Raw genomic sequence first — 22,705 nt, forward strand, 5'->3', positions numbered from 1 at the left:
AAGAGCGGCAGTCGTTATAAAGAATGAAGCCGACGCCGTCTCATACTGTCGATTGGATAAGAGCGGCGTTCGTTGTGAAAACGACGGCGCCTGCTCACACTGTCGATTGGACAAGAGCGGCAGTCGTTATAAAGAATGAAGCCGACGCCGTCTCATACTGTCGATTCGACAAGAGCGGTGGTCTCCATGAAGAAATGTAGTGCTGTGGCAGTCACCCCAAATAGTAGACGCTTCGGCAGTCACTTAAAGTGGTAGACGCCGCGTAACACGCTATCCGGACGCCGACTCTTACTGTCGTACCGACAAGAGCGGCAGTCTCCATCAGAAAGCCGACACCGCAACAGTCGCGGCCAGCGCAGTTGATAAACAAAAATCAAAATGCCTTAAAAACGTTAAAAACAGTTGAGATACACACTCTAAACCGCCTCGGCCAAGCCAAGTCGGAAACAAAAAGAGACGCTCAATTAATGACGTAAGAGGGCAACTCATACAAAAACGAGAAAAGACCTCGCCAAGCCGTGGGCAAAGTGGAAACACTAAATACCATTGAAAACGATCAAAAGAAATAAGGAAAAGACCTCGGCATGCCGAAGGCAAAGGAAGAACTCTTATTGATAATAACAGTTTACAGGTGAGAAGAATGGAGATGATGGCCGTCCCCATGGGGATAAGCCTAAACACAACCTACCAAAGTTGTACAAAATACAAGGAAAGAAAAGCAAAAATTGCAAGTATCATTTTTTAGCAACAAAAATGGCAGAGGGAAAGGGCTTAACAATTGGCTCCCGAACAGCTGAAACAGATCTGCTGTAAACTTGTTCTCATCAAGCAGCCCACAGTGTTAGTGAGGAGCTGAAGCTATCTGAGACACCGAGTGACCCTGGTGACGACCGCCCACCCCCTATGCCTGTCGCTGCTCATCATTAGCAGCGATACCCGCATCCTCTTCAAATGGGCAACCCAAATAGCTTCCCTAGCACCTCGCTTTGGCCTCGCTTCATCACCGCCCCCTCATTCTATCGCCTTCCTCCTTGGCGCCTTAGCCTTCTCAAGAAGAGCGACTCTCTCCGCGGCCGCCTCTTTCTCAACCTTCGCCCTCACCACCTCCCCGGGCCTTCTCCGCCATGGCTTTCTCCTTAGCCGCAAGCTTATCGTCAAGCTCCTCATATCTCTGTCCCACGGAAAGGAACCGTCAACAGGAAAAGCTCCCGATCACTTCCCTAGCAGCTCCTTCGGCCAGTCCCGAATTCAGCGCACAAATTGGGAAGCATGACGGTTTGGAGCATCTCAATGTCCGCCTCCTTCTGCTTGATGATGGCCTCTTTGCCCCGAACCACCTCCGACTGGGCCTTAAACAGGCCCTCGGACTCGTTCCTCTGCTGAAGATAGAGGTCGGCACGCCCCTGAACAAGGTTACATTTCTCCGACAGCTTCACAGCTTCGGCTGCCGCAGCCTCGGCCTTCGCTCTCTCAGCGAGGACCTCCTTTTCAGCGTCCTCCCGAGTTTTCTCGCCAAGAGCGCCTTCTCGCATCTCCCCTAAGCGTCCGCTCATTGAGGAGATCCACTTTGCCGACACAGACCACCGCTTAGTGACATCACGCTCATGAACGGCGCGAGCCACGCTTTCTCCCCGCTCCTTAAGACGAGCACCGGTGGCCACGTGCCACCTTGCCGCCTCCCCTAATTAGCTTCGTGCCTTCCTCTATAAGTCGGGAGACTAAGCCTTCTGGGATGAAGAGACGGTGGTAACAATTTGCCCACCAACCTGCGGATGGGAGGAGGAAGCCTTCTGGGATGAAGGGTTGACGGTGGTGCCTCGATCACCAACCTGCGCAGAGGTCCCCTCCACCTGCTGCCCAATAAGAGCAGAAGCCGGTTGCGGCTGGCCTACAAAAATTTAATAAAGACATCAGTATCAACATTGACTTACCAGAAACCTATCATCAGGAGCACCTAATGGCACGGCTAAAATTAAGCCGCAAGCTAGATAGGTACCATGCTTGCCTTCTTGGCCGGGGACTTCTCCTTGCCAAGAGAGACTGTCCCTTTCCTCTTACGGATGAGGGAAGATTCCTCCTCATCGGAGTCCCCATCAAGAATATCAACAACCTCCACCGTCTGCTTCTTAGGAGGAGGGGTAGGAGTTGGAGCCGGTGTCGACGCATTCACCGTCGAAGGAACTGTTTTCCGCGTTCGACGCACGACACCGCTAATAACCTTCGCCTGGGCCTCCTCCCTGCTCAAGCTCTTCAGCCGCTGCTCCATAAGATCATTCGGCGACGTCCTACGGTCATGAGCTGAAGCCTTGGGGTGCAAGTTAGCAACGGTTCCATCTTTGTGCAGCCCCATTCTCCGAAGAAAATCCTCAGACAAGTCCTTTCCAAAGTGGTCTGCGAAAGAAACAAAGCAAGAGTTAGGGTAAGGGAAATAAATCAAAACCGAGAAACAAGAGCTTTAAGAGTGGCGATGGGCCTCACACCGACCCAACTCACCCTGTGCTAGGGCCGGTATGAGGCCGACGTGGCAGAGCGGCTCATCCTGAAGGATGATCTGCGTCGGGGGAATCCACCTTTTCGGCACCCCATTCCTGTCCACCTCAAAAAGCCTCATCGCCAGCTTCTCATCCTCCGTAAGAAGGACCTTGCTGGCGTCCATCTTAAGATGCTTCCGGCTGACCCATCTGTCATGCTCCGCCTTAGTCTCACACCGCAAATTAACTCGGTGCTGGAAGGAACGGGGCAGCGGATAGTCATCCGGCACCTTAACGTACACCCACCGACCTTGCCAGTCCTTGCAAGAGGAAAGTTTGTCAACAGAGACATAACCCTGCTCCATCTGCACACTATACCATCCGGCGCGGCCAGAGATCGATGGTTTGAGATAATGAAGCCGGCGGAATAGATTCACCGTTGGAGCCTCTCCCTTGAAGAGACAAAGCCAGACAAAACCAATTATGGTTCGCATAGCCAACGGATGCAGTTGGGCAACGGCAACGTTCATGGCTCTTATTATGGCCATTACGTACCCATTCAGAGGAAACCGAAGCCCGAACTCCAAATGCCGCATATACACACCGGTACAGCCCGGTGGAGGACAACAGACGGCCTGACCCTCCTCGGGGATGACAATTTTGTATCCCCTTCCAAAGAAAAAATGGCCCTCGAAAAGTTTCCCGCCAGAACAACTGGCAAACTTGTGGGACCAAGCACGGTCGAGGCGGATTTTACAGACATAGCCGTGATCCATGACGAATTGTCTCCCCTCACAAGGACGAGGCCATTCCGCTTCGTCACCAAAATCATCACCAAAATCGCCATAGGAGTCAGAGTCCTCCCATTCCTCAAGAATTTGAGGATCAACTTCAGGAGAAGGAGACCTAGGGCCCCCCGACGCGGGTTTACTAGGTCCAGCATCAGCAGAAGACATGTTCACAACGAATCTAACGAAATAAAAGAAAATTTGTTTGATTACCTTGAAGAAATACACTCGCCGGATCGAAGACCGAAGATTGGAAGAAAACAAAGCCCTTGAAAGTTTAGAGAGATGAAGATTTTGGGAGAAAATTTTCGAAAATTTGAAGAAATGAAAGTAATGGCCAAAATCACGGAATAAACTGCCCTATTTATAGGGAAAAGCCCACAAAGAGGGACCAATCAGGGCACAGCCCATGAAGCGTCAACCAATCAGCAAGCGGACACGTGTCAGACATGCAACCACGGAATGTCAATCGTTGCAACAGTTGAATGTCAATCAATGCTACAGTTACCAAGCGTATTCAACACGCCCATTCACATCTCTTCGCCTGTTCATCTTCCACACCAAATTCCTAGGCACCCGCTCTCCGCCGGCCACATGATCAACCAAGCCAGGGAGCACCGGCCGGGGGCAATCAGAAATAACCGGCACTCTCAGTCCTGGTCTCGGCCGGCATCACATTCTTTCCCACATCGGATACCCTTTACGCATCCATGTGGAGGGGGGATATAGTAGGCCTACGAATGATCAAGCCGATGCATCAGAAGAAGCCGACGCGGATAATTTTTGCATAACACTTGCGCAGAATATACACTCAACATACATCGGAGCCCATGCCACGGCATAGACTACGCTGGGGGCAAATTGATGGGGCATATTCTCGCACCGACCGACAAGTCAACATATTGAGCAAGGTCAAGGGTATCCACAAAGAAAGTCAACGACTTAAACATAATTAGCCGATGGGGCCCGTCGGCTGTCACACTGGTCCCGGCCAGACAATCGCCAAATGGGACACAAATCCGCGTACTCATATCCAAGGCCCTCGGCGAGCTCGCCACAGTCCATCGGCCGAGGGTACAAATCTCTTTTCACCGATAGCCACTTGGCCACCCGCCACTACGTGACAAAAGGTGAATGCCTATAAATACTCCTCAACCTCCATTGAGGAAAGGATCCACAAATTGACCTAATAACCACTATTCATCTGGTATTATCTTCCTTATCTCTCTACAATACACTCTTAGCCAAGTAACAACAACTTCTCTCTAAGTTTACTGACTTGAGCGTCGGAGTGAGTACGCTCGGCCAAAGCCGAGCCCTCAGTTTGTTAATCGTTTCAGGAGACCGCAAGGAGGATTCAAGCAAGGACATCATTCAACTAGCTACGAGTGGTATCAAACATCTGCTCTGGAATTACACCCGGAACAAAGTTATTTAAGGAATAATAGGCAATATGCAAATATAGACCTTGGATCAAATTGGTTGGGTTGAGGATCAGTATCGGATCATCTATTTAGCTGAAGATTGAATACGACTTGAGTAGTTCGATCTAGGCGGTTTTGCCAAGGGTATAATAGTAAGGCCCTGCAAAAGGAAATTGCATTATGTAATTTTGAGAAGTAGATCACAACCACAAATAGGATTATACATCCAATTGTACCATAAGCATGGTACAACCAAGTATAAGAATTCGAGCTTATGTGTATTCTTTCTGAGCTAATTTAAAGTTCATGTTTTTAATGTGTAAATGGATGAACTCAATACTTTCTAATAGCTCATATTCTTTAACATAAAGCTCGGATACTTTATCACAAAGCTCAGATTTTACACCGTACAACATATACAACTGGTTGTATAGTCCATGAATTGGATCACAACAGTCGAGACCATGTCTTTTGTTTGTAAACTAAATACTCCCTGGTGATTAAGAATATAAAAGGTCAGCAAATAGGGTCACTCACAGAAGTAATCTCATTTCTCTAGAGAGAACACAATTGCCATATTCCACTGCCACTGCCACAATGACTAGACCCGTACATCATAACCCTATAAAAATTTCGAAATTCAACATGCCCTGTTCACAATGAACCAAACTTTTGCTCATTGTTAAATCGTAATTTCAATATAGCGAAATACAACATTGTTTCACTAAAAGAACTAGCAGTGAACATTTTTTGCAAATTGGAAGATCAAAAGCTATCATAAGACTCGAGCCAATTACGCTACAACTTACATCTAATGTAGCACGATTCACGAGTACTTCTAAACCTAATACCACGGGCTTGTTACCACTCATGTCACACAAACTTCACTGCTTCTCTTATTAATTTTGGCGCTCTTGTTCGAATTGTTGTTGATGAATAAAAACCCTTGCTTTAAAATCAATTAGGGCAAACCCGCTTAAGTAACTCCTCAAGCCCAGGAGTAACATTAATGCCATCTTCCTTTATCCTTTCACGCATATCAGGCACCGTTTTCTTAGCATCCACACAAGTCTCAAGGAGCCATAAATAGGCTTTTATGTCCAAGGCCTGAGCTCTCTTTAATAGCTGGCAAAATTTCTCTAGACCACCAACATCTTTCCGATCTTTGAAGTGCTGGAAGCAAGGATCAAGCTTCGAAGCAAGTGGTTTCCATTTGGAAACAATGGCAGCCTCCATATGTTCCAATGCACGCTCCGTCTGACCTTTCCCGAAGTAGTAATTCATGAATTCGACATGTGGAAAACGTAATACATTTCCTGCTTTCTTTGTAGCATCTTTTAGCAAAAGGTCGGCCTCTTCAAGCATGTCGTGCCTCAAGTACGCACCTATTAAAACAGCCGGTACAATGTCATTATAATTCGTGCAGGTTGACTCCCACTCGCGGAAATAATTTTCGAGGCCTTTAATATCATCTAGTTTTGACAACGCTTGAAGCAGTGAAAGGTAGTGCTCTTTGTAAACAACTTTGTACTTTGACTTGAGCTTGTTCCAAGCCTGGATGACAGAGTCTAATTTACCAGCACCAGCATACAAACTAATCAGATGTTCGAATGCTTTGCGACTTGGATTATTGAAACGATCCAAGAAATTTTCCAATTTTTCCAAGTATGAAGAAGCTTTCTCGAATTGGCCAAAGTCTATAAACACTGATGCGGCGTTGCAATATATTACCCAATTATCCTTTAGATGGATATCTTCTTGAGCCTCTTGAAACACTCGTTCTACTCCCTCGAGATCTCCAAGAAGTCGATAACTTTGGATCCATAAGCCATATGTGTGACCGTCTAGAGTTACGTGTTTTTTCTTCATTTCTGATATAAGTTCTGGAACCTTTTTGGGCTGTTTGGTTTTCACATATAGATTGAGAATATTGTTGAAGCTAACAATATGGGATGCGAAACCCATCTCATCCATCTTTTTGAAAGTAGCCAGGGCTTTATCGGTTTCCAAATCAGCACAGTAGCAAATTAAGAGTGACCCATATGCATATTTGTTCTTAAAAGCAGACGGAATGCTGTCAAAGTACTTCTCAGCCTCAGCAAGACCCTTAAGTTTGTGCAACATATCTACGCGCAATGCAAAGTCTCTGCCTAAAGGGTCAATTCCATCTTTCTCAAGCCATTCTAAAATCTGTGTCAAACATAAACAAGAGAATTAAATGTCGCCAGAACAGCATATCACTGCCATTAGAACAGCAACACCATCAGTAAATAAGTTGTAAGATTGGGAATTTGAAACATAGCTTCCATAAAGGGGACACGCCATTGACCAGTGGCAACACCTCGGAAATGAGACAAACTAAAAGGTAAAGCTACAAATCCGAAAATCCAATTTTTTTCTTGGATAGTGTTGCTTACAGATTACCCACAGCAAGTAGAGAACAATATAAACAAAAGCAGTACTTATCACTCCGTACAACATCTCGCAAATGTAGACTAATTCACGGGAGATCAATGTGTGCACATGCTACTAAACCCAAAAGAAACCATCTTTTTTCCTTAGAAATGACATTGTTTACTACCCCCTCCGTCCTAGTAATTTGATAATCAAATTGCACAATAGTCCACTTGTCATCCATTAACAAATGGTCCCCTTCTCTTTCCTTAGTCTTTGATAGCTACGCACATATACTATTAATGTAGTAATTAAACAAAAGAAACAATGCTATTAGATAAAAAGTTAGCATCTTTTCAACATATTGATACTCACTCTGTCTCAGACTCCGAGTCATTATTTAGCAAAAATGGGGTTGTATGGAAATTATTTAGCAAAATAGGGTCTAGTACGAATAGGAATTCGACTTGGCTCCTGAAAGGAAACATGCCAGTTCGGATGGTGCGTTCCATTAGAAACCAGTGGCGGAGCTAGGGGATAGCAGGCCCCCTGCTAGAAAATTAAAGTTTCAAACTCTTTAGTTAAAATTTTACATAGTGTCTGTGTGTTTTTGCGATTTCTACGTGGTATTGGTACCCCTTCCTTTTTTGAAATATACGTGATACCCCTAACTTCTGTCATTAACCATCGTAACCCTAAACTTTTATTCCGGCAATTTGTTAAATTAATTAATGACCTGGCTGCTTATTAAGATTTCTTTGGGTTTAGTCACAATTAACCTTTACTAATATTAATAACTAATCTTAACATTAATACCTAAACCATCTCATCTCACATCAAACACCATAACTGTCGGTGGCTGCCTTAAGCAGAATAGTGGTACTGGTAGTCTGGTACAATACCCATTTCCATTCTGCCATTCACCTAACACCCTATGAAGTTTGCCATTCGTGGACAATTACCTGTTGCTAGTCACATTCCGGCATGGTTACAAGGTCAGTCGTCTGACACCAATGCTCAGCCAGCAGCTATACTTAACAGAAGATTAGTTAAGCATCATAATGCAGCTCAAACACAATACTTAGTTCAGTGGGAAGGGACAGATGCCGCTGATGCAACCGGGAACCAACAGATGCTTTTGAAGCTAGGTTTCCTGATTTTGCTATAGGCTAGAATTGCTTTGACTTGCGTACAAGTCAATTTTGAAGGAGGGAGATATGTTAGAGGGCCTGGTGTCAACTAATATTTACTTCCGTAGTTAGTTAAAACTGTCACAATAGTTAGTTATACAAACCCTATAAATACCTTTCAATGGTATTCATTTTCATTCTCATGAAGTATATCACACATTTATCTCTCTTCTCATCTCAATAATTTTTACTTTCTCTTCTCTCTCAACTATCCCAACTATCCTACCATTGTTGCTCCTGAAACTGCACCAACAACATTCAGAGAATGCAGCTAAAACTCAAGCCAAAACCCTAATCAAAATCCCTTGTTTTGATAGCAAATGAGGGTGGAGGGAAATGGAGGGGGAGAGATTTGGAGGGATCCAATTTCCCTCCTCCAAGCCTAATCAAAATCTCTCCACAATAGGCAAGATTTGGAGGGAAATTGTATCCAAAAACACCAACATCCTATTCCCCCTCCCCTTCCCTTCTCTCCTTTTCCATTCCCTCCATCCTCCTCCCCTCCCTTTCCCTCCACTTTTACTATCCAAACACACCCTAAAAGAAATCATTTTTTGGTTTCGTATTCGTATTAGGTTTACTACCTAACAAATGTAAACTCATGAACCAAAAAGTATCCATCTTTATTTCCAAACAAATGCTATTGATTAACCTTACTAATTACCATCATCACAAACTAAGCAGCAACAACAACAACATTCCGCAAATTTCCCATACCCTTGTGTTAGCAACACAAAGAGCCTATTTTTGAATGACCCAGGATGAAAATTGCGTCGAGAATTGCATTAATACAGTAATCAAACTCAAACAAAACAACAAGATCAGATAAAAAGTTGGCATCTTTTCAACATATTAATAATAACACCGTCTCAATCATTTGTTTTCCTTTTGATTAAAGTAACCGTCACACGGAATTAAAACAGGTACTCGTAAAATATAAATAAAAGAGGGAGGGAGTATTAAATACCTCAAGACATTGCTGGTAACGGCCATGTTTGCGGAGATCTTTGAAACAATCAAACAGTTCAGCTCTATTGACCTGTTGACCTGTTTGTATGATACGGTGCAAAGCATTGGATACTGTGCCACCTTTAGACCCCACTTCATTTATTCTTCTGAAGATAAACGCCTTCGACGCCGTTTGTGGCTGCGCCACCGAAGCTTTGGTGGTTGTGGCGGCGGCGGTGGATAAGTGGCGGTAGAACGAGTGGAGGTTGGTGTTGAGTATGCGGGTGGCTATGGCGGTGGAGACCTTCATTTTTCTAAGATGCATCATTTTTGTGTTCTTGACAAATGAAGGGTTTTGGTTGGGTTTTATTTTGGGAGGACCAAACGGGCCGTCTCGGTCGGGTCATTTCTCACTTCATTGTGTCAAACTGTCAACTCATTATGTTATTTCACTTCATTCGAGTTTGCAAGAATTATAAGGACTTGAGGTCGGGTTAGGTTATTTCAAGTTATGTCGGTTTTATGTTGAGGTGGTAATCGGGTTAGCCGAGTTGGGTTAGGGTGGAGTTGAGTCGAGTCAGGTCATATGGGGTTTGGGATATTTTGGGTTGGTCAGTTTGAGTCAAATTATGTATCGGGTTTGTGTCGGGTTATTTATCGGATTCGATTATTTGAGTGCACAAGTTGTTGCTCCGCAAGAACGCCAATTTATACATTAGAATCTCTATACGTATTTTATGTTATATCGGTTACTGAACTCGCCTTAATAATTTAGTAAGTGCATCCCATTTTTGAGCTTTTTATACGTTATTGATGTTATAACTTTTGCAATTTTAAAGACTTTTATGTTATATATGTCCGGTCCATAGTCCGGTTTGCGGTTTTGGTTTGGTCTAGAACCAGATTGGAGACCAAAGTAGAATAAATAGACGGACCGTGGACCGACTAAATAAAATACGGTCCGGTCAGGTCCAGACCACATGGTCCGATCCGGTCTAGTTTTTGTTCCGAACTACTTAGTGAACACCCCTAGTGACATATATTATCCGTCACAGATGAGAATTAGTGTATAATTAATGGCGTGATTCAATTTAAAATTGAAAACACCTATTTTGTGCCTCACTGCCTTGCCAATTGTTTGGTACTCATTTTTTTTCCCTAAGGACGTGGTCCTCATCTGTGACATCAATGCCACTTTTAAACGAAAGATTATTTATCAAAATAATACTCCGTATTTAATACTCCCTCTGTCTACAATTGACTGTGACACCCTAAAATGAAAAACGACATCCAAGAATGTATAGGGTAGTACATTTCATTGATGAAACATTGAAACTTGCTGTAACAGGCCAGTCAAGCTGCTGTATGTCCACCTTCTGATCATACGAACAATATATCAGCGTCTTCCAACATCAGAATGCACTAAACTACGACTTACATCCAATGTATCACGAGTTCACGACACGAGTACTTCTAAACCAAATCCTAGGCTTGTTACCGCTCTTATTGAACAAACTTCACTAATCGCTACTTCTCTTACCATTCTTGGTACTCTTACTCCAACTGTCAACGAATGACAACCCTGACTCTAAAATCTATTAGGGCAAACTTGCTCGAGCAACTCCTCAAGTTCGGGAGTGACATCAATACCACCTTCCTCTATCCTTTCACGCATATCAGGCGCTGTTTTCTCAGCGTCCACGTAAGTCTGAAGGAGCCATAAATAGGATTTTGTGTCCAAGGCCTGAGCTTTCTTTAATAACAGGCAAAATTTCTCTAGACCATCAACATCTTTCTGATCTTTGAAGTGCTGGAAGCAAGGATCAAGCTTCTCTGCCATTGGTTTCCATTTGGAAACAATGGCAGCTTCCATATGCTCCAATGCGCACTCCGTTTGACCCTTCCCGAAGTAGTAATTCATGAATTCGACATGCGGAAAGCATAATAAATTTCCTGATTTCTTTTTAGCATCGTTTAGCAAAACGTTGGCCTCCTCGAGCATGTCGTGTCTCAAGTACGCACCTATTGGAATAGCTGGTACCCTGTCGTCATAATTCTTGCAGGATGATTCCCACTCCCGGAAGTAATTTTCGAGACCTTTAATATCGTCTAGTCTTGACAATGCTTGAAGCAGTGTAAGGTAACTGTGGTTGTAAATGACTTTGAACTTGGACTTAAGCGTGTTCCAAGACTGGATAACAGAGTCTAATTTACCAGCACGAGCATACAAGCTAATCAGATGTTCCAATACACTGCGACTTGGATTATCAGAACTATTTGAGATATTTTCCAATATTTTCAAGTATGAAAAAGCTTTCTCGAATTGGCCAAACTCGATAAACACTGATGCGACGTTGCTATATATTAGCCAATCATCCTTTACAGAGATATCTTCTTGAGCCTCGTGAAACACTTGCTCTACTCCCTCGAGATCTCCTAAAAGTTGATAGCTTCGAATCCAATAGCTATACGTGTGACTGTCTAGAGGTACTTGTTTTTTCTTCATTTCTGATATAAGTTCTGGAACCTTTTCGGGCTGTTTGATTTTTAGATATAGATTGAGAACATAGTTGAAGGTAAGAACATGGGATGCAAAACCCATCTCATTCATCTTTTTGAAAGTAGCCAGGGCTTTATCAGTTTCCAGATCAGCACAGTAGCAACTTAAGAGTGACTTATATACATATTGGTTCTTAAAAGCAGACGGAATGCCGTCAAAGTACTTTTCAGCTTCAGCAAGACCCTTAAGTTTGTGCAATATATCTATGCGCAATGTAAAGTTTCTACCTGAACTGTCAAATTTGCCTTTCTCAATCCACTCTACAATCTGCATCAAACATAAACGAGGGAATTAAATGTCGCCAGAAAGAAACTTATATCCTTCGGGTGTACTCTAACACCTATTAAAACATGCAGTCACCCGATTACCTGAAACTGTGAAAGCATATTAAACATTATTGCCACTAGAAGAGCAACACCATACTGCAAATTCGAAACTTAGCTCCAAAAAGGGAACATGACACCGACCAATGCCAATATATTTCACAAATGCGACAAACTAAAGGAAAAGCGACAAACCGGAAAATCCAATTTTTTTTATCTTGGATAGTGTTGATTACAGATTACCCACAGCAACATTTCACAGCTGTGAAATTTAAGCAGGAATAACCCAAAAAATGTACTTGGTTTCGTTTCGGTTTAGTACTTATTATCATACAACATCTCGCAAATGTAGACTAATTCAAGGGAGATCAATGTGTGCATATGCTACTGAACCAAAAAGAATCCGTCTTGTTTTCTTAGAAATGGCATTGCTTACTACTCCCTTCATCCCCTTAATTTGATAATCAAAGAGCACTATTGGACTATTGTCCACTAGTCATCCATTAACAAAAAAATACAAAGGTACCAATAATCATAGCTAAGCAAATACTTATATTAATTAAACTAATCAAACTCAAACAAAACAATGGGATCAGAGAAAAAATTAACATCGTTTCAACATTTATTCTCCTTTGATTAAAATACCCGTCACACATAATAAAACGTACTTGAAGAATATAAATAAATGATGGAGACGGAGGGAGTATTTGATACCTCAAGACATTGTTGGTAACGGCCTTTTTTACGGAGGTCTTGGAAACAATCAAACAGGGTAACTGTATTGACCTGTTGACCTTTTTTTATGATACCGTGCAAAGCGTCGGACACTTTGCCACCTGTGGACCCCACTTCGTGTATTTTTCTGATGATATACGCCTTCGACGCCGTCTGTGGCTGCGCTGCCGCAGATTTGGTAGTTGTGTCAGTGGTGGCGGCGGCGGATAAGTTGCGAAGGAGAGAGTGAAGGTTGGTGTTGAGTATGCCGGTGGCTATGGCGGTGGAGACCTTCATTTTTGCAAGCTTCAATACCTGATGCATCATCATTTTTGTGTTCTTGACAAATTAGGGGTTTAGGTTGGGGTTTATTTGGGAGGACCGAACGGGCCGTCTCGGTCGGGTCCGTTCGGCTAAATACATCAATCTAGTCTAGCCGTCTAGGTAAAATGTGAGACTTTTTTGTATATGCTTGAAGAGGTGTGGGTTGGCTCATTGGGTTATTTCACGGCATTCGAGTTTGTAAGAATCTAGGTCGTGTGAAATTATTTCAGATTGTATTTAGTTTAAGTTTTATCTTGTTATTTAGTGATAATGATAAGTACGTGACAAACTGATAAGTAATACTCTTTGCTAATACAAAATCTCACTTTAGTCGGACCTCTATCCGTTTAAAGTTATAGACGAGTTAAATATGTCACCAATTTCATAATAAGATAAACAACAAGTGAGATGGTGTGGGTTGTCTTATTATGAAAGTGATGACATATTTGACCTATCTATATCTTTAAACAGATATATTCGTCCACAATGAAACTAATTGCCTTGCTAAAGGATATGAAAGGCTAGGAATGTCCTAACTAGTCATATGATATCATTCAATTATATCAAAAAGTTTGGAGCTTTTGGAAGTGTGCTAGGAATTATGCAGAACATCACCCATCCCTACCACTCCCAAACTCCACACTTACTCTCCATTTCATCAAAAACATCAAACTTCCCAATAAAATCTCACTCCACAACCTTATCATTTCAATTGTCATGTTCATCCTCATCATCAACCAAATTAGAAGTACACTCTCTAATCTTAACTTAGGCTACCTCTAGTTTTTCATCTAAATTACTTTTGAACTTATGTAATTCCCTCCATCTTAATCATTTGTTTACCTTTTATATTCTTTGTGACGAGTAGTCAGAGGTAAACCAATGATTGGGAGTTTGGGATGAAGGAGTATGTGTTAATTGGGCTTGACTCAATCTAAATTGGAGCCTTTAAGACATTGGGTTAATGTTTTGAGTTAAATAGGGCCATTTGGTGCAGGTAAATGACCAAAAGTTGGGACCGAGGCCGGAATACAAACCCACTTGGCTAGACGATTTCTTCCTTAATTCATTCAGGCAAAAGCTAGTAGAGGTAATTAAATACGGAGTTGGTAGGTAGCCAAACAATTTGTGAGGATTTGTAATTCTCGACGCATTTTTTATTATGTTTTAAGAAACGTCTTATGATGAATACTAAACACAGGAGGTTGGATGGGAATCAGAGAAAGAAGGATATGATGGGTTAATTGAACTTGCAAATGGTCTTTTGGTGGGACGAAGTAAAGAAAAAGCCAGTCAGGCTGCGGTATGTCTATTTCTAACCAAAAAGTTAATAAATGGGTAAAAAATTGCGCCGTCTGTGGGGATCGAACCCACGACCACGTGGTTAAAAGCCACGCGCTCTACCACTGAGCTAAGACGGCATTCATGCTCTTAAAGTCCAACGTTTTAATTATACCCGTACAACTAGTTGTGTTTTATGTACTTCACCAATGTTAGTCATTGTAGCATATATATTTGTTCAATTTTAGTATTTAATCATTCAATCATTCATTTTAAAACAAATTCTTGTATAAGAGGCGACCTTAACATATAAAACTAGTCAAATATGGAGTAGCTTGTTAATGTATTACTATGTAGTAACTCACTATACGTCTATACGCCATACACAAGTAGTACGTAGTAGACTCGTAGTTTAAGACGTTTGTTATTTTACTGGCTATGATAGGTAAGGATACTCAAGTCCCTATTCCCTCCATTTCTACTTGACCTTTACCGGACACTAATAACCCCAATCGGAGGAGGAAAGATCGCTGCCATCATGGTCGGTATGTATGTCAATCTCGTACGAATCCAATGACTCCTTATATTTGAGCAACTAAGACCAATATATATACTTACTGATCCTGATGTCTTTGATTTCAAAGCCAGAGTAACGGCATTCACATGTCAATGGCTCATGGGACCTTGCTCCGTAAACTCCATCACTCTTCCTGATGGATCCTCGTGCCAGAGCGGGGTGGGTTATTATTAATTTATTACTGCTCAGTTAATTAATTTACGATGTCCTGTAACTTAAACCAAGATCATTAGTTCTTCTTAAAAGGCGTAGTTTGGTTTTGAATACTTGTAGGTGTTCGTCGAGAGATGCAAATATTTGGAGGAAAGCAAATGTGTAGGAGTTTGTGTCAATACATGTAAACTTCCGACACAGGTCAGTAGCGTTGATTCTCAGTATTTCATACATAATCTTACAGTCTGTTCATTCTCTACTGATTTTGTCGCGTTTTCAGACTTTCTTCAAGGATGAAATGGGAATTCCTCTGCTTATGGAGCCAAACTTCAAAGACTATAGCTGTCAGGTAAATTCTTAGCATACAGTCTATACACATTAGCATCATAAACATTGATATTTCCGGAATTCTGTTGCCTTACAGTTCAGTTTCGGAGTTCCCTTTCCTCCCTGTGAAAACGACACCTCCATTAATGAGCCATGCTTGGAGATTTGTCCCAATGCTCCTAATCAAAGAGAAGGTTTTATCAATGTAAAACAATGCCCAAGGTCATGAGCATTGGATTACGTCTTGCTAATTCTTGGTTTCGATTTCAGGGAAGATTTTGTCAAGTATATGGAGTATACATATACCTATATATGATCCTGGTACAACTGTATACTGAAATCTTGAGACATAATGTACAATCAGATTTTTTATTCGATAATTTCGATTCCATTGATTAATGCTTTGTTTCTGACACTGCTGATTTACAGGAATTTGCTAAATATTTCCCAGTATACTTGATTTTCTTCATCCTTCCCAAGTAGTTAATTGTTCATTTTTCTCGTTATTGTATTTTGTTTCGAGGAAAAAAAAAACGAAAACTGAAATTAATCCTAAAGAATTTAGTAATGTGCTCAAATGTATTTATTCTACAATTTTTTGTCATGAAAGTAATCAAAAAATGATTTATAGTTTTGTTTGTACATAATATAAGTCCAGTTACTCTCAAATAATCGAATCAATAAATAATTTAATAGTTTATATTTTTATATTATTTATATTTTAATTAAAAAAATTATATAATGAAATACATAATAATTATTAATTTACTTATTTAGTTAATATAATTAAATTATCATTAGCTGCCTTATTTAAAAAAAATGTATTTTGGAGGAAAATTTGCAAGTTCAACTATTCTTTTAGTAAATAGGGGATTTGGCGCAACAAAAACTTTTATTAAATCCGTACTAACTCATTACAAGCATATCCGCATTAATCAATGAGCTACTGAAATAAAAGATCAGAAAGCAAAACTATGTATCTTTTCGCATGTAATTCTATGAAACGAAATGGTAGCAGCACTTAAAGGTTTTGAATGTTTAGGCAAGTTGCGGTTCCAATACAACAATGCACCATAAACGCAGTCGTATGTAACTTTCTTATTGATCGGATCCCTTCGCCATATCCGCATCTTCAATCTATAAGCAGTTTCCCCTTGCTTGACATTCAAGTACTCGGCTTTCAACACGCTCCGTAGACGTAAACTGAAATGATGTTTTTCCACTGGTGTCCAGTAATAATATGAAAAGATGACTGATTGTGCAAGTTCGAGTACATGGGCATTACCGTAGTCTTTCTTGTCAATGAGTGTATATTCTCCGGGTTGTTCGGAGGAAGATGGTGACGGTGCTAAGGCAGGGCTTGGGCTTGGGCTCGGGCTCGGGCTTCGAGCAGTGGCTGTGACTTGAGCCAAGGCAAGGAAGAGGGGAAGCAAAAGTACAAGTGTGAGTTTTGTCATGTTTGCTTTACTTTTGGATGATTATTTGTAGTGAATGTGCAATTGTGCATGTCATTGATGTAAATGGTCTTATTTATACAACTTTTTTAACGGTTTTTCTAACGTGAATGTACACGAAATCTCAATTATTAATTGGGTTTTACAATCTGTTGGTTTAATACAATGTATATAATGGTCTTATTTTCATTTTACAAAATCTACTTTATGATATGTTCAATAATTATGAGGGGATCTTGAGTTACTTATTTTGGTTACAAAACAACCATAATTGGCCAAATTGAGGACCTTAAAGGAAGCTACAAATTTAGTGAGGACTTCATCATACAATCATACACTACCATATATACTTCATACACTACCATGTATACTAGCTAGGCTTATTCTACCAAATAATATGTTTCTATATGTACACATTATTTTATAGTTATAAACGTAGGATTTTAATTTTATAAAAGTGTTGGATATTAAATTAAAATAAATGAATGTAAAATTTGGCATTCTCATTTACCACTCAAATCCATCTTTTAATTAATCTCTTTCGACATCTTATTCCTCGTCTAAAGAACATCATCCCACCCCCAAATTCAACTCATTTTCCACCATAAAACAACGCACTCTATTCACCTTAAATTCAACTTGATTCCGTTTGAAAGTGTGCATAAAATGTGCCCAGATACCATGGATACAGGTCCAAAATGCAGTTAGTCTTGCTGAAGACGGGTCGAAGCAAGTGACGGGTAATGTCACTTACAAAACGGATAGGGGGGACAAGGTGGGGGCACCCCCATGTGCTTCCTTCTCTCCTCTATTTGGGTCATTTGTGAGAGGAAATGGTATCCGTCACTCCAAAGTGACGGATACGTGCCGTCTTCAATGAGATTTTGTGTCCAAAATGTGTCCAAGTACCATGGACACATGTCCAAATAAATGAAAAAAGTTAGACTCGACTTTATATGTGTCCAACACGTTTAAACACGTATCTGATGTTATTTTTCTGTTGATGTTATTTCAGCCTAAACAAAAGTAGCCTAACCTAAAAACAATGCATAAAAACTTTAAAAAAACAGTCTCTACAATGAGTGATGATTATTTAAATGAAGAGTTTGGTAAATATTTTCTAGTATACTTCATTTTCTTAATTGTTCTTGATAAACTCTATATGTTTTAATATTGACGAAATTTGAACTCAGGTTATGAATGGTGAACACCATCGTTTAAAGTTCTGCAGTTCAGAATGCATTTTTCCTAGCATCATTTGACGACAGATTTATGTGCTACACTATTAGTAGTCGTAATCAATTAATCATAATAGATTCGTTCCAACAACACAAAATCTTATTAAAACCATACTAACTCATTACAATCATATTCGCATTATTAATCAATGAGCTACTGATATCGAAGATTAGAAAACAAAACTATGTATCTTTTTGCATTTATCTCGAGAAACAGCAATGGTTTTGAGCGATGAATGTTTAGGCAATTTGGGGTCTGAATATATAAATGCATCATAAACACAGTCCTCTAAAACTTTCATATTCTTCAGATCCTTTCGCCTTACACTTAGCTCCATATTATAAAAAGTTCCCCCTCGCCGCTTGTCTTTCAAATACTCGACTTTCAACACATTCAATAGAGGTAAACCGTAGCGCTGTTGTGGTGGTCTCTTGGAGAAAAACCAAGAGATGGCTGAATCTGCTAGTTCAAGTATATATGCATCATGGTAGTGCTTCTTATCAATAAGTGTATATTTTCCGGATTGTTCTGAGGGCGATGGTGACGGAGCTAAGCCTGGGCTTAGGCTTCGAGAAGTGGTTGTGACTTGAGCCAATGCTAGGAATAGAGGAACCAAAATTATAAGTGTGAGTTTTGTCATCTTTGCTTCACTTGATGATGATTGTTTGTAGTGAATGTGCATGTTATTATTGATGTAAAATGGTCGTATTTATACACTACAAGAATTCATGACACGGGCCGACTACAAATTTTCATATCAAGTATATAGTGATCATATCTTCATTTTACCAAATCTACTTGATTATGATATGTTTAGTAATTATGAGGAGATCTCCAGTTCCATTTATAGAGTTCTACTTATTCTGGTTGCAAATAAAGAAAACCCAATTGTTACAATTTTCCAATATTTGTAACACAAAAATAGAACAAAGTGAATGAAAACAAAATTGTTTCACATATGCATGCTCAATATCGCGTGTCCTTGTGTGTACTGAGTAAGTACAACAATTTTTGTATAAAACTGATGTAAAATTAATTATTTTTTGCCTAAATAATCCCATCAACATAACTTCCACTAACCACTTAATTAGTACCATGTTCCAACATTAATCGGGTAAAATTTGATCATACTATAATTCATTCTCATTTCTTACTCAAATTTATCTTCTAATCAATCTCTTTCGACATTTATTCCTCGTCTAAAGAACATCATTCACCCCAATTCAACTCATTTCCTCACCTTAAAACAACGCATCTTATTCACTTAAATTCAACTTGATTTCTTTTAAAAGTGTGCATAAATTGTGTCCAGATACCATGAACACGTACAAATCAAAACATGTCCAAATAGTCAAATACCATGGGCACGTTTAACCGTAAATGCACTAACATTTAATATATATCTATCAAAATGCATCAATAACACACACCAGCAACTCTCCTATAGGACCGTTCTATAGCATAGGACTAGTCCAATAGGAGAAAAACCCAAGCAAAAACATTAATATATTAAGTTTTGTTTTTTTATTTTGATAACTTTATAACTTATAATGAAAACTAACATAGTTAATTATGTAAGTTATTAATTTAAAATATTGGGTTACTAAAATAAAAATATTCTTTCAAATTTTTATTAAGTAATTTTGTTGGGCCTTATGCTATTGGGTTAGTCTTACCTAAATATAGGTCTTATAGAATAATTTGTGCACACTTGTGGATCTCTTTAAACCAAATAAAAAAATACAAAAAAATGTAAGTTCTATAATCTTAATTAACATATTCTAATCTCTTAATAAACATGTGTAAACTCAATGCAGAAGCGATAAAAAATTGATTTTTATTTTTAGTTAAATTTTTCGAATATGTTTAAAATTACCTTGTGTTATTACTCTCTTGTTCCCGGTAACTTCAAATTCTAGCTCCGTCACTGTCTCACTGATACTGAGGGAGTGAGGGCTACATTGATGCTTGACTAGTTATCAACCTTTGGTTAAACTATTTTTTCTAACGCGTTTTTCAACATTTATTATGAATGATACGGAGTATGATTATATAAATATGTTTTGAGTATTCAAGTATTGGCTTGTTAAATTGTTACAAATTATCCTAATTGTTATTAAGAAAATTATTATTTTTGGTTCAAATGAGATCATTTATATTGTGGGTACCCCAACTTCATGATTGATGATTAAACATATGGTCATTTTATAAGAAAAATCGTCATATAAAAGACTTAAGTTCTATTTTCTAAGTAAAAATACCTCGAGCCAATAGTCATGCATCGTATTATGTGAGGTTTCTTATGATGTTATTTCAAAGATAAACAAAAGCCTAACCTAAAAACAATGACGATAAATATTTAACTGAAGAGTTTGATAAATATTTCATGTTATATTTTATTTTCTTAACCCTTCTTGAATCCTGTATTTTAATGTCAACGGGATTTGAACTCATGTCATGAACATCACCGCTCACAATCCATAATTCATATTTCTTAGCATCATTTGACAACGGATTTATGTGTTACACTATTAGTAGTAATCAATTAATCATAATAGATTCGTTGCAATAACACAAACTCTTATTAAAATCATACTAACTCATTACAATCATATTCGCATTATTAATCAATGAGCTAATGAAATCGAAGATTAGAAAACAAAACTATGTATCTTTTTGCATTTATCTCGAGCAACAGCAATGGTTTTGAGCGATGAATGTTTAGGCAATTTGGGGTCTGAATATATAAATGCATCATAAACACAGTCCTCTAAAACTTTCTTATTCTTCAGATCCTTTCGCCTTACACTTAGCTCCATATTATAAAAAGTTCCCCCTCGCCGCTTGTCTTTCAAGTACTCGACTTTCAACACATTCAATAGAGGTAAACCGTAGTAATCAGCTAAGTTGTTGTGGTGGTCTCTTGGAGAAAAACCAAGAGATGGCTGAATCTGCTAGCTCCAGTATATAGGCATCATGGTAGTGTTTCTTATCAAGAAGTGTATATTGTTTGGGTTGTTCTGAGGGCGATGGGGACGGAGCTAAGGTGGGGCTTAGGCTTCGAGAAGTGGCTGTGACTTGAGCCAATGCTAGGAAGAGGGGAAGCAAAAGTACAAGTGTGAGTTTTGTCATGTTTGCTTTACTTTTGGATGATTATTTTTAGTGAATGTGCAATTGTGCATGTCATTGATGTAAATGGTCTTATTTATACTACTTTTTTAACGGTTTTTCTAACGTGAATGTACACGAAATCTCAATTATTAATTGGGTTTCACAATCATTGGTTTTTCATACCATGTATATAATGGTCTTATTTTCATTTTACAAAATCTACTTGATTATGATCATATGTTCAATAATTATGAGAGGATGTCGAGTTACTTATTTTGGTTACAAAACAACTATAATTGGCCAAATTGAGGACCTTGAAGAAAGCTACAAATTTATATTAGTGAGGACTTGATCATACAATCATACACTAACATATATACTTTATACACTACCATGTATACTAGCTAGGCTTATTCTACCAAATAATATGTTTCTATTTCGTATTAAATTTATTGAGAGTTGTGCTCAAATGAAATGAGACAAACTTCTCCGTATTGATGGAGTCTAGCGGTTAAATTTGATTGAAATTCCCAATAAACTTATGTTCAAGTTTTTTAAAGATCAATCTTATGGAGTATTTATGGCCTGAATCTATGTCTTCTAAATTTCGAGTTTATCACTCTCGGATGACTTACATGTTATATATACGTAAAAAAAATTGAGAAGAACCGTTTGGATGATAATATCTAGGTAGCCTAAAAACGGAATTGGACACGGCATTCCATGAAATTTAGATTACGGGACACATTATTTTATAGTTATAAACATAGGATTTTATTTTTATAAAAGTATTGGATATTAAATTAAAATAAATGAATGTAAAATTTGGCATTCTCATTTCCCATTCAAATCCATCTTTTAATTAATCTCTTTCGACATCTTATTCCTCGTCTAAAGAACATCATCCACCCCCAAATTCAACTCATTTTCCACCATAAAACAACGCACTCTATTCACCTTAAATTCAACTTGATTTCGTTTGAAAGTGTGCATAAAATGTGCCCAGATACCATGGATACGAGTCCAAAACGTGTCCAAGTACCATGGACACATGTCCAAATAATCGAAAAAGTTAGACTCGACTTTATATGTGTCCAACACGTTTAAACACGTATCTGATGTTATTTTTCTGTTGATGTTATTTTAGCCTAAACAAAAGTAGCCTAACCTAAAAACAATGCATAAAAACTTTAAAGAAACAGTCTCTACAATGAGTAATGATTATTTAAATGAAGAGTTTGGTAAATATTTTCTAGTATACTTCATTTTCTTAATTGTTCTTGATATGCTCTATATATTTTAATATTGACGGAATTTGAACTCAGGTTATAAATGGTGAACACCATCGTTTAAAGTTCTGTAGTTCAGAATGCATTTTTCCTGCATCATTTGACGACAGATTTATGTGCTACACTATTAGTAGTCGT

The 22,705-nt window shown here is 39.2% G+C and overlaps 3 protein-coding genes and 1 non-coding gene across 7 annotated transcripts; 1 reads left to right on the plus strand and 3 right to left on the minus strand.

The window, feature by feature from the left end:
• Positions 1-5,336: 5,336 nt before the first annotated feature.
• On the minus strand, positions 5,337-9,620 carry LOC141591405 (pentatricopeptide repeat-containing protein At4g01990, mitochondrial-like). Its single transcript, XM_074411715.1, has 2 exons — positions 9,235-9,620; positions 5,337-6,873 (listed from the first exon to the last, which is right to left on the minus strand). Exons 1-2 carry the CDS (start codon positions 9,541-9,543, stop codon positions 5,641-5,643), a joined length of 1,542 nt encoding a protein of 513 aa, XP_074267816.1. The 5' UTR covers positions 9,544-9,620; the 3' UTR covers positions 5,337-5,640.
• Positions 9,621-10,504: 884 nt separating this feature from the next.
• Positions 10,505-13,320, minus strand: LOC141591396 (pentatricopeptide repeat-containing protein At4g01990, mitochondrial-like). The gene is made up of 2 exons (XM_074411702.1): positions 12,813-13,320; positions 10,505-12,042 (listed from the first exon to the last, which is right to left on the minus strand). Exons 1-2 carry the CDS (start codon positions 13,140-13,142, stop codon positions 10,804-10,806), a joined length of 1,569 nt encoding a protein of 522 aa, XP_074267803.1. The 5' UTR covers positions 13,143-13,320; the 3' UTR covers positions 10,505-10,803.
• Positions 13,321-13,665: 345 nt separating this feature from the next.
• LOC141591412 (beta-carotene isomerase D27, chloroplastic) lies at positions 13,666-17,039 on the plus strand. 4 transcript variants are annotated; one of them, XM_074411738.1, is made up of 8 exons: positions 13,666-13,884; positions 14,119-14,226; positions 14,338-14,439; positions 14,863-14,962; positions 15,062-15,153; positions 15,268-15,348; positions 15,428-15,496; positions 16,517-16,652. In XM_074411738.1, exons 1-8 carry the CDS (start codon positions 13,681-13,683, stop codon positions 16,565-16,567), a joined length of 807 nt encoding a protein of 268 aa, XP_074267839.1. In that variant the 5' UTR covers positions 13,666-13,680; the 3' UTR covers positions 16,568-16,652. The 4 variants fall into 4 exon arrangements, with proteins under 4 accessions (XP_074267839.1, XP_074267822.1, XP_074267845.1 ...); XM_074411721.1 differs by lacking the exon at positions 16,517-16,652 and adding an exon at positions 15,572-15,873 and having other exon boundaries at positions 13,669-13,884; XM_074411744.1 differs by having other exon boundaries at positions 13,671-13,884; positions 14,134-14,226; positions 16,517-17,039.
• On the minus strand, positions 14,486-14,557 carry TRNAK-UUU (transfer RNA lysine (anticodon UUU)). Its single transcript has one exon. It is a non-coding gene; the product is annotated as a tRNA-Lys (tRNA).
• Positions 17,040-22,705: the final 5,666 nt, after the last annotated feature.

This window comes from Silene latifolia, chromosome 1 (genome assembly GCF_048544455.1).
Source record: "Silene latifolia isolate original U9 population chromosome 1, ASM4854445v1, whole genome shotgun sequence".
In the NCBI taxonomy this organism is placed as follows: Eukaryota; Viridiplantae; Streptophyta; class Magnoliopsida; order Caryophyllales; family Caryophyllaceae; genus Silene; species Silene latifolia.

Bases quoted from the DNA above. Each gene is read 5' to 3' on its own strand.
- LOC141591405 (XM_074411715.1), bottom strand. From the start codon at position 9,543: ATGATGCATCTTAGAAAAATGAAGGTCTCCACCGCCATAGCCACCCGC. The intron at 6,874-9,234 runs GTATTTAATACT...TGTTTGACACAG, and splicing joins GTTACCAGCAATGTCTTGAG to ATTTTAGAATGGCTTGAGAA.
- LOC141591412 (XM_074411721.1), top strand. From the start codon at position 13,681: ATGATATCATTCAATTATATCAAAAAGTTTGGAGCTTTTGGAAGTGTG. The intron at 14,227-14,337 runs GTAATTAAATAC...TACTAAACACAG, and splicing joins TCAGGCAAAAGCTAGTAGAG to GAGGTTGGATGGGAATCAGA. The intron at 15,349-15,427 runs GTCAGTAGCGTT...TCGCGTTTTCAG, and splicing joins CATGTAAACTTCCGACACAG to ACTTTCTTCAAGGATGAAAT.
- LOC141591396 (XM_074411702.1), bottom strand. From the start codon at position 13,142: ATGATGATGCATCAGGTATTGAAGCTTGCAAAAATGAAGGTCTCCACC. The intron at 12,043-12,812 runs GTATCAAATACT...TGTTTGATGCAG, and splicing joins GTTACCAACAATGTCTTGAG to ATTGTAGAGTGGATTGAGAA.